This window comes from Copadichromis virginalis, linkage group LG5 (genome assembly GCF_057382275.1).
Source record: "Copadichromis virginalis isolate Kocher_CV1m ecotype Utaka linkage group LG5, C_Virginalis_male_GT1.1, whole genome shotgun sequence".
In the NCBI taxonomy this organism is placed as follows: Eukaryota; Metazoa; Chordata; class Actinopteri; order Cichliformes; family Cichlidae; genus Copadichromis; species Copadichromis virginalis.
Window position 1 is genome coordinate 31,057,795 of NC_140622.1, and position 16,988 is coordinate 31,074,782.

Genomic DNA, 16,988 nt, shown 5'->3' on the forward strand with positions numbered 1-16,988 from the left:
GCCTTGCCTGCTGGTGCAGGCCACACAGGAAGGCAGGCCCATGTGGTTCTTTGGGGCTGGATGGGGCCACAGGAACTCCATCCTTATAAATAAATTCACTGTCCAGGTCCTACCTACTGAACTTTGTTTCAAAGTCTGGTCATTTCAAACAAAGCCTGTAATTTTCTCATAAATACTGATGAACGTCTTTGATGTCATAGTGTGGTTGTGAGAAATTTTACAAAGTGTTAGCAATAAAACCAACAGCCACTCTAGTGTAAAAGTTATGATGGCGTACATTTATTTGAACACGTCTCCTTTCTTGGAGCACTCTTTTCAATCTTCTCATCACTTTTTATGAAGCAGAGAGAAAATAAATCAAGTTTAATACACATGAAACACATGAAAATGACTCGATGTTTAAAGAGATTCTTGTACTGTCGTCAGATCAGATTCAAGCTTTTTCCCCTCATGTTCTTTGTGGTTTAATCAGCAAAATAAGCTGATCAGCTTCACTGATGCGGTAAAAGAGTAATTTCTCTTCCACTGTCCTCAGCACCGACTCCACGTGACTGCGCAGCATCTCTTTCCTGTTACACCTGAGTCAGCCACATTAAAGCAGTGCTTCTATCTGAATGACAAAAAGCCTAAAATAGATTTCACTTTATCAGTCCACTCTCCTGTTCTCTGTCTGTCTGCTCAGAATCACTCTTCTTCTTTTTCTCGGCCTCCTCTTCTGCTTGTTTCCTCTTCTCCTCCTCTTTCTCCAGCTCTTCCTGCTCTTTGGCATCGGCCTCCTTTAGTTTCTCCTCCACATCCTGAGGGATTTCTACCTCCATCAGGTTCTCCATGCCCTCCTCCGGCTCATCTCCTATCAGCACCTGGGTGAGTTAAGATACAATCGCATTACACCTTCACATTCGAGGCCCCCCTTTACTTACATGACATGAATAAAGAAAAGCACATCACTGACTTCCTGCTTTGAAACAACACAGGAACAAGAATAGAATAGGTTTGGTTTTTATTCATAAGTCCAAAACTATAATTAATAAATGTTTACTATTACATTTTTACTGACTTTTAGTTATTCTGAGAGCTATAAAGTTCAACACAGCCAGGGTTGACATGTATCACGAATGTGACTATTAGCTGTATTTATTAAGCCAAATTTTCTATTTCAGGCTCCGAGCATGTTGAAATAAAAATGGGCAATTCACAGCTCATCCTTCCACACAAAATGATCCCTATGAGTGTCATCTACTCCAATCAGATGATGATAAAATGCAGATTAAAAGTCTATAAAGAACATAAATAATATAAGTAAAATCAGCACTCTCACAAAAGAGACAAAAGGTTACCGTCTCGTAGGCTAATAAAGATCAAAGCATATCAGTTGTGTTGACTGGACAGCTATTCTTGGTGTGTTAGTCGCAGCAGACTAGAATCACGAATGACAACATTTATACATTTTCTGCATTAATAAATGCAAATTCCTGTGACACACACACACACACACACACACACACACACACACACACACACACATTCAGTATTTAGTAAGGTACTAAAACCCTGATCATAAACTGCTCCCAACAGGGTTTGGTTCAGCACAAGTTACCGTGGTTATTTAGGTAAAAAGAGAGCCACCTCTGTGACATAGGACACCCCAACTTTAAGCCCACTTTAATCTTGCTTCACAGTGTGCCCCTCAGGTGTTAGTTTTCCAGTTTAGACAATAACCAAACATCTAGATTTTTCCTACCTGGACCAGTTTCTCACAGGCCGCTGTAACGTGGGCGTCCTTCTCCCAGCGGTGGAACTCTCTCATGATTGGATAAACATTCTTCTCTTTCAGCATCTGCCGGCCGGCTTTAGTTGCAGTCAGCTACATAGAGAGACAAGCAGTGAGGAGCTTGACATAAAAACATAATTACCTAATCTGTGTGCGTGTGTTTGTTTCCGAATGTTTGTGGTTTTGTACCAGTAAGAGCGTTTCCAGGAGCATCTTTCGGATGTCTGGGTCTTCCTCTCGCTTCTTGTCCTCGGGGAGGTACTGCAGGTCGACAGGCAGGCCTGGACCGTAAATTAGGTTCTGTTAGAGTCTCAACTAGCAGTAAATGGATTTAATAAAATAATAGTCTCTTAGTCCTTCTTTCTCAATATTATATGATGCTGTCTGTGGCTCTCAGCTCATTATATTCCCAGACTCTAATCATACTTGAGGGGTTAAACCATCATGACAATCTCACTGATGCAGGGATTATGCACGGCTGAGAATGCAGAAAGTTGCAGACACCAAGGATAAGTAGTGCTATTTATTAAAGTCCACTTCAAGATACACGGTGCATTGTTATGTCTCTTCACAGGATGGCACACAGCAGATGCCCACACAAAAAAAAAGATTCACATCCCATGGACCCAAGGGGACCCTAGAATACTCACAGTATGTAAACTGTAAAACTTTTACCTTTCATGTCTCTGGGTCATCCTTCCAACACTTATTTATCATTTTAGTCAAGTCTAAGCACTGCATGGTGAAGTCCAATTTATTTAGAGCCATCTGGATGTTAGCTTTTTGCAAGGAAAGAGTCTTTTTTTCATCAGCATGTGTGGAGCTGGTTTCAGACCAGAAACCACCTGTGAAGCTGCTGTGTGGTATTTTGCACCAGTGTGTTAGCACTGTGTTGAGTGCAGCAGAAGTAATCAGGTTATAACAATAACGGCAACAAAAATATCAAACCTGTGCCACTAGCAGATAAACAACATTGGCAACTTCATGAGTGAGTGATTTTCACATTTTGGCTATTAAATTAATTAAACATCTTGTCACATATCAATCTCACGTCATGTTTTTGGTAGCGTCTCTTTTTCAGTAGTGAATGTTCCAGTTACTTCTCATTTTTTAAACTAAAAGTGGAGAGGATCACTGCCCTGCATGTCAGTATCTTCTTTTAATTGTTCTTTTTCTATATAATTTACCCAGGAAGTTTACATTTATTATTTAAAACCTTTCCGTATCCCTGGTTTTAATAAAAACTATATAAATAAACTTAATTAAAAATTGTATTATTCTTATTCATATAGCAGGTTGTGTAATTGAGTCAAAATAATCTGCAAATTGTGTGTTTACAGAAATGGAACATGCAACCAAGTTTGACAGAGTGGCTTTCTTATGCAGTGTTAATTTATTTTGGATAAAACTGGAGTTTGATGCCAACGAGGAAACAAGGTAGATCAGACTGAAATATGAAATATTACTGATATAAAGTGATATTACTGATATAAACACACACCTTCATTTTCCTCCTCTGTCAGCTCCTCTGGACCGGCCAGCGGCAGCAGGAGGAAAGGCAGGATATCCACAGCATCGCTTAGCAACCACTCGTGATGAGCTGCAGAGTGAACAGAGGTTTGAGGTATAACAAATCTGGTGTTGTGGAGGCGACATCACTGAGGTTAAACTCTAACCCTAAACCAGAAATCTGAACCTCCACTGTAAAAAATGTGGCCGAGGCTCCAATTAACTCTTTTTATCTACGGTGACTTTAGCCTAAACTTCAATAATGTGTGTCTCACCGTGGTCAAAGCAACAGTTGCGCAGGGTGCCTATGACTCCGCCCCTCCTCACCACAGATGACTGGTACTGAGTGAAGGGCAGCAACCTCTGGACTACACACCTGAAACACACCCAAACATCATTAGTGCATGCTGCAGGGTCAAAGCATGGCAGTGTGTAATTTTAAGAGAATTGACTGTGAACATGCACCTCCAGTCATGAACCACATTTTGCCAGTAATTTAACTTCCAGCAAGCCTCAGCATGTGAAAGCTCCTCTCAAAGATCTAAGATGTTGTCGGTATAACAAGTGCAAATCAGAAAGCAAAGCTTGTCCCAGGTCAGCGTTATTCTCGGGTCAGAACGCCTCTTCTGTAAACATTTAGTCCCCTGTGGGGCAATGCAGGAGGTTCTTGAAGCTCTCCTTGACTTCATTTTACTTTTGGACATGTAGGTGGAAAAATTGTACTTACAGTTTTAATAAAACTGGGTCCTTATCTACACATACACACCTATTCTTTTAAACCAGATTATCCTGCTTTGTTCTCCAAAAACAGAGCATGTCAGTGTTATAAAGCAGGGTGCCTAACTCATTTTAGCTCATGGGCAAAAGAAGTCTCTCAAGCAGGCCAGAGAACTACAACTAACGCCCGATGACCTGGTAAAAAGTGTTCTCCTTTCTTTTAATGTAAAGATATTTAAGCACATTTTCCTGACCATCAATTTATAAAACTGATGAGAAGCATCCTCAGACGTGTTTAGAAACAAAAGTGTAATTTTAACAATATGTCCCAGTCGAATCAGTCGAATGTCAATACAAACAAGATGACGCAGCAAGAGCAATTTGTGTGTCACAGGCAGGAGGATGGAGGAAAGAGGAGACGAGGATATCAGCCGAGTCAACTGTTTTCCAAAGGGTGATATTTCAGTGACCTAAAAGGCTAATATTCAGAGAAAAAGCTGTGTATGATCGAGTCTCCCCAACTCTGTCTCTGAGCTCTTGACCAGCAGTGAAGTCAGTCACCTGTCCTTGTCCATCAAGTAGTTTCTGGCCTCAGGCAGCTGCGTCAGGTTGGACAGCAGAGGACCCAGGTAGTGCAGTTTAGCGTTCTTATTGTAACCTTCAGTACAGAAGATCTGAACAAGCTGTGCCATACCGACGTCCTCCTGCAGCACCTGAAACAGAAACAGTTTGTCTCTCATTATCCATGAGGAGGAGATTAACATGACGGTAAAGCTAGAATGATTATGAATTCAGTCCTAAAATGAAGCGCTCTGACTGGACGCACCTTGAATAAAATCTTGCAGGTTTTCTCGTGTCGCGTCAGATTTGACAGGATGGTGCAGATCTGATCGGAGAACAGGTACTCGGGGTCCAGAAGGTTCTTAAACAACACGGGGACAACTTTGACATCTTTCACCAAAACCTGAGGGACACACAACAACCAGCAAACGCCCGTTACATGTTTGTTTTAGAAAAGGAAATAAAGTGAACACACAAAGTTTTCAAGGGCTGCGCTCGAGTCCACTACCTGATGAAGAGTCTCATCGGCTGACAGGTTGATAAAGATGTGGTAGCAGTCCTTCACTATGGCAATGGAAGGGTCAGAGGTCAGGGCAAACAGGGCAGCAATTAGATCAGGTTTAGAGTGGAGAAAGCGGCAGCCATCCCTGACATCAAACACAGGGGAAAAAGAAAGTAAAAAGATGGAAATATGTACATATTTACTACATTTATGGCAGAAGTCACTTTAAATAATCCTCCCACCTGTTTCCAGACAGTCCCAGGATGTACTCAGTGGCCTGACCTTTGACATCTGGACGTGTGCTGGGAGTCAGGAAGGAAAGCAGCTCTGCAACCTCAGAATCACTCAGCATCTTCAAACAGTGTCTGATCAACAGAAACAAAACCTTAACCACACATACAGCTCTAAACTCAGGTCAGTAACATGATTGGGTATAAAAATGAGCACGTTAAAGAGACAGAGTTTCTCAGAACTAAAGATGATCATCAGTCTGCAAAAACTGCATCTACTAACTGTGGCTCAATTTCAAAAATAATGTTCTTAAGTATGACATTGAAAGGACTGTGAATATCTCATCATCTGCAGCACATAATATCTTTTCAACTATTCAAGGAATCTGGAGAAGGCTCTGTGCACAACACTGTGATCTTCAGGCCCTGAGGCTACACTGCATTAAAAACAGACCTGATTCTGCCATAAAAATTGCTGCATGGACTCAGGAACACTTCCAGTTCACTTCCAAATTATTATCTGTGAACACAGCTCATTGTTTCAGACACAAATGTAGGTTAAAGCTCCATCATGCAAAGAAGAAACCATATGTGAACATGATCCAGAAACACTGCCGTCTTCTCTGAGCCAAAGCTTAAAAGTGACTGAAGAGAAGTGGAAAACTGTGGCCAGACAAATCAAAATTTGAAATTTCTTTTTGAAAAACATGGACACTGCATTCAAAATACTAAGGAAACTGTGGAAGTGCATTAGTTCCAGCAGCTGACACATCTGGAAAGGCACCATCAATGCTAAAAGGTATATACACATTTAAAAACCACAGGCATGTTTTTCAGAGAAGAGCTTGTACATCTCACAAAGACAATGCTTATCATGAAATCATGGCATATCATGAAACACAAAATGATGACAAGCAGACCCAGGATGATTGAACAGCTAGAATCAGGCAACAATGGGAGGAAAATCCTCTCTAGAAAGTCCAGCAGCGACAAAACGAGATAATAGTTTTATTTAAAATGGACATTTTTCCAGTTTAAAGATCTGTTCTCTGGGTTCAAAGCTGAATTAAATCTGGGTTTCTGAAACTCTGGAAATTACTGCACACTGTTTTATTTACATTTAGAACAGTTAAAATTATTCAGGTAATGGATTTGTTAGGAATTACTTAGTAATAAGACACATTTCGAGTAGTACAGCGCTAAACACTTTAGAAAGTCTACTGTCTTTTGTACACACAGGAGCCTTTCAGCACAGCCTTGTCAGATGCTGTGAAACCTCAGCGTGTCTCCTCTTGCTCTTATCTTACCTTTAACTCTCTAAAGAGGAGGCTTTCATGTCGCTTTATACTTCTTTTTGTTCCTCTTCTTGTTTTATTCCTCTAACATCAGATGTCATGTGTAATAAACAGAAACAGCTCAGGAACATGTGGACACCACAGCCGATCTTTGTTCTTCTTCTAACCGTTTTCAGCAGCTTTAAATCCCCCTGCTGGGATTTACCGCCCCCTGGTGTTCACTACATGAGCTGCCACAAATTTTACTTCAATTCCTTCATGCAGGAAACTGGAGGGCCACGAGTGCCAACATTAAATACATGATTAAATATTTAATTAAATGTCTGATTAAAAAAAAAGGAATGAATACATAATTTTTTGAATGTTGTGCATGAAAAATGTATGGAATTTTATTTAAATATGGAATATTTAGATAATAATTTCCAATTGTAATTAGTTAATGACACGTTTAATTACTAATTTAGTATTTATTTCATTTTAGCACTTATGTTCCTCCATATGTTTCTACCTGCCTGCCTTGAACCTTAATTATTTCTTATGTAAAGAAAAAAAAATCTCACAACCTATGACATGAAATAGTAACGAAGCGGTTTATAAATTAATTTTAAAATAAAAAAATAATTTAAACAGTTTATTAATTATGTCATCCATAGAAAAAAAAAGCAGAAAAATTACAAAAACAACATCAAACAGTCAACAGGTGCAAAAGTTCATGTTTAATTTGGATAGGAGTGGGAACATTAATTTGACAGAGTGTCTAGGGCACAGGTGTCAAACTCCAGGCCTCGAGGGCCGGTGTCCTGCAGGTTTTAGATGTGTCCTTGATGCAACACAGCTGATTTAAATGTCTAAATTACCTCCTCAACATGTCTTGAAGTTCTCCAGAGGCCTGGTAATGAACTAATCATTTGATTCAGGTGTGTAGACCCAGAGTGAGATCTAAAACCTGCAGGACACCGGCCCTCGAGACCTGGAGTTCGACATCCCTGGTCTAGGGGGTCCTACCCTTAATAGTTTAGGACATTTTCAACTACATTACCTGCAAATGTACAAAATATATGAAAACTATATATCATTTTCTTTATTAAAAAAAAACAAAAAACAAAAACTTCATTTCTATAGTATTGTTTCCACTATCAGTTAATGAAATAAAATTTTTGAATAAAACAACAGAATTTTAACCATTTAAATATCATCTAAGACTTATCACAAGAAGCGCTGATTATTTATTAAGTTGTGTTATTAATTATTTAGATCTTTGAAGTAAGCATGCTCTTTCAGAAAACACTGACACACAGATGAAATACTCACCTGTGTTTCTGTCCTGTGTGTAAAGAAAATCTCATGCACTGACCTTCTGTTGAGCCACTTCACCTCTAATATGAGTTAAACTCGTGACTTAAACTTTAAGTCTTGCACTGGTAATAAACTGCAAATTAACCATGGATGTAAAAAAAAAAAAAAAGATGGCTCTATGATCTGACTTATAACTTATTATTTCTATTTGATGGCTGAATTAAATGTTAAAAGTTTGCAGAATTAAGTTTGTCAGCCAGCAGTGCTATAAAATTACCTTTTGATTGTAAATAGTTCAGCGGGATTGAAATTCAGTGACTGTTCTGGCCACTGTAACAGAAATCCGGCTGACAGCTTCTTCCATGAATAGCTCCTGCGCAGTTCTGGGGTGTCCTTTGGCTTGTTGTCCAGTTCAGGTAGGAAACTTTCTCCAGCCGAGCCATCACTTTGAGCGATAATTGACCGATTTGTGATCAAGATCTGTTTTACTAATTTGCCAGCATCGAAGCTCCTCAGACCATCACATTTCTCCTGCACGCGTGGCAGCTCAGCATCTCACATGTTTGTTTTTCGTCCAAACACCTGAAATTTAGTTATCTCTCCCTTTTTCTTCTCTGTCCAGTGTCTGCTCTCAAATTTTCCCTTTAATCAGCCACTTTATGACATGCATTCAATGTGTAGTTGAAGTCTTTACACTGAAAGGAACAATTAGGATGTGTATTTTATAGGTTATTACCTCCAAGAAGGTTGTGCTTTTGGTAGCGTTTGCATGCTTGAGTGTGTCATTCTCTATGTAAACCCAATAACTTGAAAACCTTCATGTTCAACAACAGTTTCAATGTTCGAGACAGCTAAAGATAAAACTGCGCTGTAAGTGGTCCACAGTGTAAAATTATTCTAACAACCCTGATCTAAAAGTTAAACCCATTGACTAAAGGATTACGTGAGTTGTGTATAATCTATACTTCCACACTTGGAGGGGAGACCTGCTCTGTGTTTTTCCTCTCCTTCCTTTGGAAACACCTCCTCCAGCTTTTCACCTGAAGTGCTCTTTTAAAGGCTGAGATGAGCCTGTGAATAACACATCTGTGCCAGAATTTAATCCAAACTTGAAAGGAAAATTCATAGAAAGCATTATTACCTCTGAAAGCATTCTTAGAATTTGCTTCCTTGGAGCTGCTATTGGTTCTGGGAAGCTTTGTGAACGCCGGGCCCGGACTTCTTCCTCTGTTGCACTGTGGCCTCCCACTTCTTTGTATTCTGGTCAGGACCAGTCTGGGCTGTTCTGTTAAAGTGAGTCATACACCCTGTTGTACTAATGTTTAATTTTTTCAAGATTTCCTGTTTGAATTATCTTCAATTATTTCAGTTTCCAATGACCTTAGGAATACCGTGAGAACAATTAAAGACTTTGGCTCAGTCTCTTCTGCAAAACAGATTATCTTACTAGTAAATCTGAGAATCAAAGTTAAATATTTTTAGAAGAAGAATACTCTGATGCATTCAAAAGTAAGATGGATTTGTCCATCTTGAGACTAAAATCAAGCCCACATTGGCTCCAGACACAAATTTACTGCCTCTTTAATCAGCAGAACATTTCTGGATATGAGACTTTCTGATGATGATTTAACACAGTAAAAAAAAAAAAAAAAAAATCCCAGAGTAGAAATAGAGAAGTAATGGCGGCTCAAAATAGATGTTATGTTTTTGTGCTCTTCTTTGTAAGAACAGCAACGTTTCTGCGATGTCGAAGCAGCAGGACAGACTCCAGCCAGCATGTTAAACACGTTTGACCTTATGAACTACTTTATTGATTATACTGGAGAAAAAAAAAAAAAAAAAAGAACACATAAGACATTCACATAGTTCAGACCCATCAGCAAGAGCTTCCATTTGCTCCAGATGTTGCATTGAAATGCTTATATTTCAGATAAATGTTAATGAGCTTCACCTGCACTAAACAGTGATGACCTTCTATTAAAGGTGCGGTTTGACCAATCAGACATGAAGAAGCACTACTTTTCTTCTTACGCAACCATCAATGAATCACATGCTCAAAGTTTCCTTCTTTAAAAAGATCTGCTCCAGCATTTCACACTAACGTGGCTGTGGGAAAAAAAAGAAAAGAAAAAAAGCAGAGAGCAGTCTTGGTATGTTGTGACTGTATCCTCAGTGGTGCTTTACAGAGAAGTGTCTCTACATGCAGATTCAGGCGGATGGGGGAAAACAAAGCCTCAGGCTCTTCCAAGGAATTTAGGTCAGATGCTGCAAAAGCTCAAGACTGTCCTCTGAAGAGCGTTTCCAACGCTGAAACATTTTTCTCAACACGCACATTTCATGCCACACAGGCTTCAGTACAACTTCAATACCATTGCAAAATAAAGACTAAAAATCAGCATTTGAACTTGAAAACATTTCACCAAATGTCTGTAAAGATTGGAAAGAGTGAAGAGCAGAAAGAGGACTGGAACAGCCTCAGTCTGGATTGTAAACAGATAAAAGTATTTATCATGAAGTCCACCACGTGCCGGTGTACATGCAGTCCGCCTGGAGCCACGAACAAAGCTCACTCCAGGACAGACGAGGATCATATGAAGCGATTTGGTGACTTTCTTGCTGGTAATTCAAGGATGTCATGATATCGTAGCGCTACTGAATCTATAGGTGCTGACGAGAGAACCGAGAAAGGCACTGTGGCGTCTGATTGGCAGAGAGAGATCAGCTGAGAGCCTCTCTGTTGGCTCAAGGTGGGGCAAGTCCATCAAACATTTTCATTTTCATCGTCATCATCTTCCTCCTTCTCCTCCTCTTCACTCGGCCTTGTCTTTCCTCTTGCCTGTGAACGGCACTTTACTGGCTACCGTCGAGCCGACGGTGGAGACGCCACCGGCCACGGCAGACACGCCGCCTTTCACCAGCCCCACCCCCATCGAGGGCACTGTGGTCACAGCGGACTTTGTGATCTCCAGGCTTTTGCCTCCAACCCAAGCCACTCCACCCACAGCGGCCCCAACGACGCCCTTGGTGACATTGAAGAGGCCACCGGTCACTCGCCACACCATGCCAGGAGGAGCTGCCGCGTGCTCTTTCCCAGAATCTGAAAATGATCACACAAACAACTTGATGATTTTGAGACTGTTTTCATTAATTAAAGTTATCAGTTTGGCGATCATGTGGTCACAATTAGCCGAACCGCCAAATTTTTTATAAGACATTGGATGAAACACTAAAAATGTGTTTACGAAAGCAGAGAAGAGGATCACCGAAGTCCTGCTGGCAGATCTGAGAGGTGGTATTTAAAGGGAAAGTTTAGCAAAATCTTTCACCACATGGAGGCAGCACATGACGGCGCCTCTTAAAAACGATGCTGGACAGAGCAGCTCGCTTTCTGTTGATGGCTTTACAGACAGTTTTTCAGCTATTTGGTCATAAACCAAAACATCCAACTAGTTAAATAAAGAGAAAATATTTTGCTTGTCAATCCAGCAGATGTTTACCAAATTCACTAGTTATCTGGTTGTGTTTTTCTGACTTCAATTCATCTACGATCTTTGATATTTTATAGTAGCTGTAGCGCTGTGTGATTAACAAACAGCTGATTTGAACTCTTGGTATTATTATTATTAACATTAATGGTGTTTTAAAAGGAGTACACCTGGGATTGCTCGGAAAGTCCCATGTGCCTTTCTTAACAACAGTAACGCCGAGTGGAAGCGGCAGTAGGGGACTGAACTGGTGCAAAGTGTCTCAGTGTTGGGACACAAATAGCCAGCTGGAGCTGGAGCCGCCCTTACACAAACAACTGTATTGTCCCTGATGAACCAACAGTTTCTGAAATAGCAGCAGGCAACATGTAAGCACGGATTGCACCATATTCCCCGATGATATTCCAGCGTTCCAGACACCGGGGAGCTCTGCGCTTACCCTCTGCAGACTGGCTGTTGGTGGATTCGGCTTCGTCGAATTCAGCCATGCTGGTCCCAGGCTGGGGCTCCACATTAACACTGTTTACATTCTGAAAAACACAAGAAAAAGCCAGGCTTGTCTTTACTCTGAGCTTCACAGTGCTCCTCAGACTGAGCCGTACAGATCACCTGCTCGGGCAGCTCCGCATGACTCGCAGTGGAGTCCTTATTTATCTAATACTCGGCCTGCTCCGATTGATATAAGCAAACTTTCCTCTGATTGGCTGTCGCTCAAAAAACAGAAGTCAGACAGCTCTACTCCTGCATCTGTATGATGTAATTCAGATCCAAGGGTAGAAAAAAACAGACTGAGTGTTTAGTGCAGTCTGAAATCAAAGCTTTTAGCTCACAGGGATTACTTACATATTCTGACCTCAGTGTTTTAAACTTTGGTCATGAGCACAGCATAATACTTCTTGTGGGAGTGTGACTAATATAAGCTCATAACACTGAACTGTCACATTTGCAACATGCCCACTGATTCTTTTAGGCCACTTTTATTCAATTTGCCTCTTTGTACTTACACAACAAAAAGAGGGACACTGAATTTTAAATACATCAGGTTATTGGTCATATTTTGTGTTCCTCAGTGCGATAAATCAGTTGTGTGTGGCTCTGTGGGAGCTTTACAAAGCCTGAGACATAAACCTGCAGCTATTGTTGATATTTTTTCATAACAATAACAAAAAAAAAACAAAAAAAAAAACTGGTTAAAAAAAGACACCTATTAAATTTACTTCAGTTTTATTATTACATCACAAGAGCGCGATAACAGTCGCCTTGAGACACTTTATAGGTTCAAGTTTCTCTATTTTCACTCATCATGAAGAAACATGACAGAACAAGATGAAGTACTCATGTCTCTTAGATCATGACTGTTGGAATAAGTAACGTCTAATTAAAATAAAAGTTACATAAAAGTAAAAACACATATATGCATATAAATGTAATTAAAAAAATAAAAGTATTGAGATAAATAAAAACATATAACAAAAAAAATTACCCATCAAAATGGACCTTTTATAAAAATTTGTGTAAGCAAATATGAAATACTCAACGATCCTCTAAGAGCAAGCAGGTTGTGACAGCTGTGGGGGGAAAAAACTCCCTTTAAACAGGAAGAAACCATGACCACCTGCCAGGACCGGCTGAGGGGAGATGAAATTCAGCTTTTCAATACACCTGTGGTGATTTCCTGAGGGTACTGCTATCCAGTTACATTAATGAAATCATAAGGATCAAGTTTTTCTGGAGCTTGACCCAGTCTAAGAGCTACAGACATGTTTTCTGAAATCTGTCCTTCAGTTTTATGTTCACAAACTTTATCTGTAACTCTAAATCACTGGACAATTAATTTAACATCTAAGAATTTTGAGTTTCTTTTAGGAAACAAAAATTTATTTTGTGGACGAAAACGTTTCCAAATGCAAGGAATTATTCTGGCTCTGGTACTGAGGGTTTTTCCTGCCTGGTCATTTTGTGGTGAGTGACTCCACAATGAATGTGTGTTATGCAGTTGTTAAAGATTTCTATGTATTTTACTGCCCTTTCTGTACATTTCATTTTATGTATATTAAGCCTGAAAGAATTAAACCTTGACTACAGAATTTTTTTTACTATTATTCAGATGATTTTTCTGTGGGGTTAGGCTAGATTCTCTCTGAGGGGTGCTTAGATAATGCTGATGCTGATTTCTGTCTGAATAAGTGAAGTTTAGGAGAAGAAAAACAAATCCCTTATTGTGTCCTAAATGTAAAACAGACTGGAAGCCTTGCTCACAGGAATTCAGTAAGAGTGTGGATGGTCATGTTTAACCTTCCAGCTGATTACTCTGCAAAACACAGATTCAGTTTCTAATCAGTTTAAACAAAGAAATAAACTTTTATTCTGTGCGTTCTTAGATGAATATCAGATGAAACAGCATCTGGCCAACTGGCTCAGAGTCATGCTCCAACATGTAATTATCTGCTATACTCGGAGCTATCTAAACCTCATGCTATGAAGAGCTGCGTCTTTTTGTGTGTGCACATATTCTTGAGTTTAAATTTGCTCCTAACACTGAACACTGTGTTCCTCTCTCTTCTGATGGTGAGACACTGATACAAGCTTGTGCTTTATGTATGAGAAACACTTAACCAGTGACACCAACACTGACCAGGAGCACTTGATCCAGCTGATAGTGGACATGTGTCACTGTGGTGTTAACGTCTTTACACAACGACTCCTTCTGCACAGTGGTGAATAGTGCATCTAATCCAGCACTCTTTCATAATAAAATTAGACTTCACTCCACCCCCCTGCTCTTCTGTTTTTACCCTCTTGTGCACCACACAGTTTGTTTAAAGTGAATGCTACTATTTTAATATGCGTTTTTGATTAATGTGCCCTCTGCTCGGTCTGTAAAACCAAATCCAGTGCGCTTTCCTTTTCCTTTTTTTTTTTTAACTGACTTGACATGTGGCAGTAGTGGAGCAGATCTTGGGTAACATTTGCAGGAAGCCGTGACGCCTCTTTTTAAAGCTACTGAAGAAAAAACGACACGTTTCTCCTGGAAGTTAGGCTGCTGAGGAAAAAAATATCTTATTACAATAGTTAAGTTCCACATCATCACTAACGGAGCCCCAACCAGCTTCCATCCGGTTAAGCTGCCCAACTCAAACGCATTTTGTTCAACCACTTACTCTCCCCCCTCTTTTTTCAAACACGTTTGTACATTAATAAGGATACTGGTGACTTCTTACCTTCACCATTGTTCCCAGTGCTTCTCCACGAACACACCTGACAGAGAAACTTGAGAATCTAGCAGCGTTCTTTTCCTCTCCTGCTGTTTTTTATCTTTTAATTTAATTAGTTTTTCTCAGCTTGTGCGTGAAAGCTGCTGCTCTCACTGTTGATTGCCTCTTCTTCTTCTCTTTCTTCTTCCTCTGGGTTTTCAAGCCTTTACCGCATCAGTGTGCAGCTTTCCACTTTCTCCTGGCGCACACAGTTACAGGTAGCGCTGCACAGCTCTCTTTTCACCCTGCTGGTTCTGCCGACGTGGCGCCTTCGCCACAAAAACAGTCAAACCACACACAGCAGCCCGCTGGACCGCCCTTGCAGACCTTCAAAATAAAAGCTTGCACTAATTTTATTGGCGGAGCAGGTCAATGGTGAGCAGGTGTCCCCACTTTTACACTTCTTTCTCATTTTTCTTCTTCTTCTGACTGCTCTCTTTGGGTACCATCTGCCTTCTTCTAACGCTACCTCTAGCACCCTCCTCTTCTCCTATCTGAGTGTCCTCCTTCACTACATGCACGAACCTCCTCTGTGGTCTTCCTGCCTGCTCTCCATTTTCAGCATCCTTTGTCCAGTATGTCCAGTATATGCACATGTCCACACCATCTCAGCCTTGTCTCACAAACTTTGCCCCCAAACTGCTCTACCTGAGCTGTCTCTCTGATGTACTCGTTTTAATCCTGTCCATCCAGGCCACTCTCATTGATGAAATTATTTGTTCAGCTTTCTGAAACTCAGCACTCTAAGACAGACAGCCTGGCTTTCATTATGGGTCTCCTGCAGGTTAACACGTCTCTGTATTTTGCCTCCTATCCTACACACAAGAAGAAAAGTGCACGTCCCGAGCTATACTGAGATTTGGAATACCAAAAAAAAAAAATGCCACAAAGGAATCGCAGTAACAATAAAGTCTGAAAAACTTCCACTAACTAGGTGAAATTCGTAGAAGGGGATTATGAGATGTTTCCCCCCAGTTTAGGTCAGTTGTTCGTTAATTTATAGAAACTTGTATCCCGTAAAGCTCCGACCTTTTCAATAATGTAAAATGTAATGTTTAAAGATCTTAATGTCAACATTTTATCCACCCCTGGCTGGTGTTGGGTTCTTTTAAAGTTTGGGCCTTTATTGTGAAAACCGGAAGTCACATTGGACTGCTGTTTCGGGCTCAGCTCCGGATCCAGCTCCGGATCCAGCATCAACAACTCTGCTGGTTGTTTGTGTTTCTGTGTAATGCCTCTGTGCGGCTAATGTGGATTTTATGTAGATTCAAAGGAAAACTCACATGTAAACTGACAGAACAGTTCACGTGCAGGATTGTAGATGGTCACATGGTCAAGTGAAGGCATAAAAAGGTGCTACAGATATCAAGGGTCAGGTGCTACATAGTGATGTTGACACCAGCCTTTATTTACTGAAAACAGAATAAAAAAAAAAAGTCAAAAATATTTTCAAAATAAATTACACAGTCACGGGCGTATCCAGAGGTTTGGCATTGGGTGGCACCTGCTCATTATGGGTAGGGGTTGTACACATAAACAAGCCAGAGGATTGGTTAGTTTTCAGTTTAATAATATGATGCTTTAAATATACATTTTTATATCATAATAATCAAAATGTTATTTTTAGTGTAACAGAATAAAGGCAAACATGCATTCAGAAAACTAAATAATGTTATTTAGGACACCAAAACAATATTTCTACAATATAAAAAATGTAAAAGATGTGGCAACAGATATGGAAGATTTTTCTTTAATATAGCCGACAAATTGGTTTATTGTTTATGACCCGTGTGAGGGATATCAAGTGTGGAACAGTCTGTCTAAAGACGTGGAAAATATTGGCGAGTTGAATTAAAACCACAGCAGGAACATGGAAGTAGGGAACTTTAGACATTTTAATAAACGATAATGGTATATTAGATGTATTTGCACCAAGTAAGCAGTAAAAAATATGCCTAAATTGAGGATATCAACCCCCGGAAAATTAAGAAGAATAAGAAACAAAAATTAAATTTTAACTGATAACTAAGAAAGGAGAAGAAAAAGTAGTTTGGGGTTCATTGGCAGGAGTAAAACAGGAGAACTGAATATCAAAGCATTAAAACTCAGCCCAGCAGTTTTTCTGCCAGTCACACCTCCATGGATGATTATTTTACCTGGCACTTATGTGACATATACACATATATACAGTCGTGTGAAAAATAAAGGTTTGACAGGGAACTATGCAGTTCTGTGAAAAACCAATACAACAGCTGTAGAACAACTTTTAGCGACAACAAATTCAAGTTGTTGTGGAGGAATTTGGGGCAACTCTTCTTACCGGGCCGGAAGTGGATATATAGGAAGGAATATAGGAAGTGGAAAAACG

General features: G+C 40.0%; 2 protein-coding genes across 2 annotated transcripts; both read right to left on the reverse strand.

Annotated features, from left to right (window-relative positions):
* Nucleotides 1-257: 257 nt before the first annotated feature.
* Nucleotides 258-6,743, reverse strand: hgh1 (HGH1 cochaperone). Its single transcript, XM_085457303.1, has 10 exons — nucleotides 6,598-6,743; nucleotides 5,303-5,425; nucleotides 5,067-5,205; nucleotides 4,824-4,961; nucleotides 4,559-4,710; nucleotides 3,556-3,656; nucleotides 3,273-3,371; nucleotides 1,961-2,052; nucleotides 1,742-1,864; nucleotides 258-860 (listed from the first exon to the last, which is right to left on the reverse strand). Exons 2-10 carry the CDS (start codon nucleotides 5,410-5,412, stop codon nucleotides 639-641), a joined length of 1,176 nt encoding a protein of 391 aa, XP_085313429.1. The 5' UTR covers nucleotides 5,413-5,425; nucleotides 6,598-6,743; the 3' UTR covers nucleotides 258-638.
* Nucleotides 6,744-9,665: 2,922 nt separating this feature from the next.
* LOC146710060 (transmembrane protein 263) lies at nucleotides 9,666-14,911 on the reverse strand. Its single transcript, XM_085457305.1, has 3 exons — nucleotides 14,588-14,911; nucleotides 11,806-11,896; nucleotides 9,666-10,978 (listed from the first exon to the last, which is right to left on the reverse strand). Exons 1-3 carry the CDS (start codon nucleotides 14,594-14,596, stop codon nucleotides 10,692-10,694), a joined length of 387 nt encoding a protein of 128 aa, XP_085313431.1. The 5' UTR covers nucleotides 14,597-14,911; the 3' UTR covers nucleotides 9,666-10,691.
* Between the last annotated feature and the right edge of the window lie 2,077 nt (nucleotides 14,912-16,988).

Coding starts and splice junctions, on each gene's coding strand:
- hgh1 (XM_085457303.1), bottom strand. CDS start 5,412: ATGCTGAGTGATTCTGAGGTTGCAGAGCTGCTTTCCTTCCTGACTCCC. Junction 4,711..4,823: donor CCTGCAAGATTTTATTCAAG/GTGCGTCCAGTC, acceptor TTTCTGTTTCAG/GTGCTGCAGGAGGACGTCGG. Junction 3,372..3,555: donor CAACTGTTGCTTTGACCACG/GTGAGACACACA, acceptor TTCACTCTGCAG/CTCATCACGAGTGGTTGCTA.
- LOC146710060 (XM_085457305.1), bottom strand. Junction 10,979..11,805: donor CAACAGCCAGTCTGCAGAGG/GTAAGCGCAGAG, acceptor GATCATTTTCAG/ATTCTGGGAAAGAGCACGCG.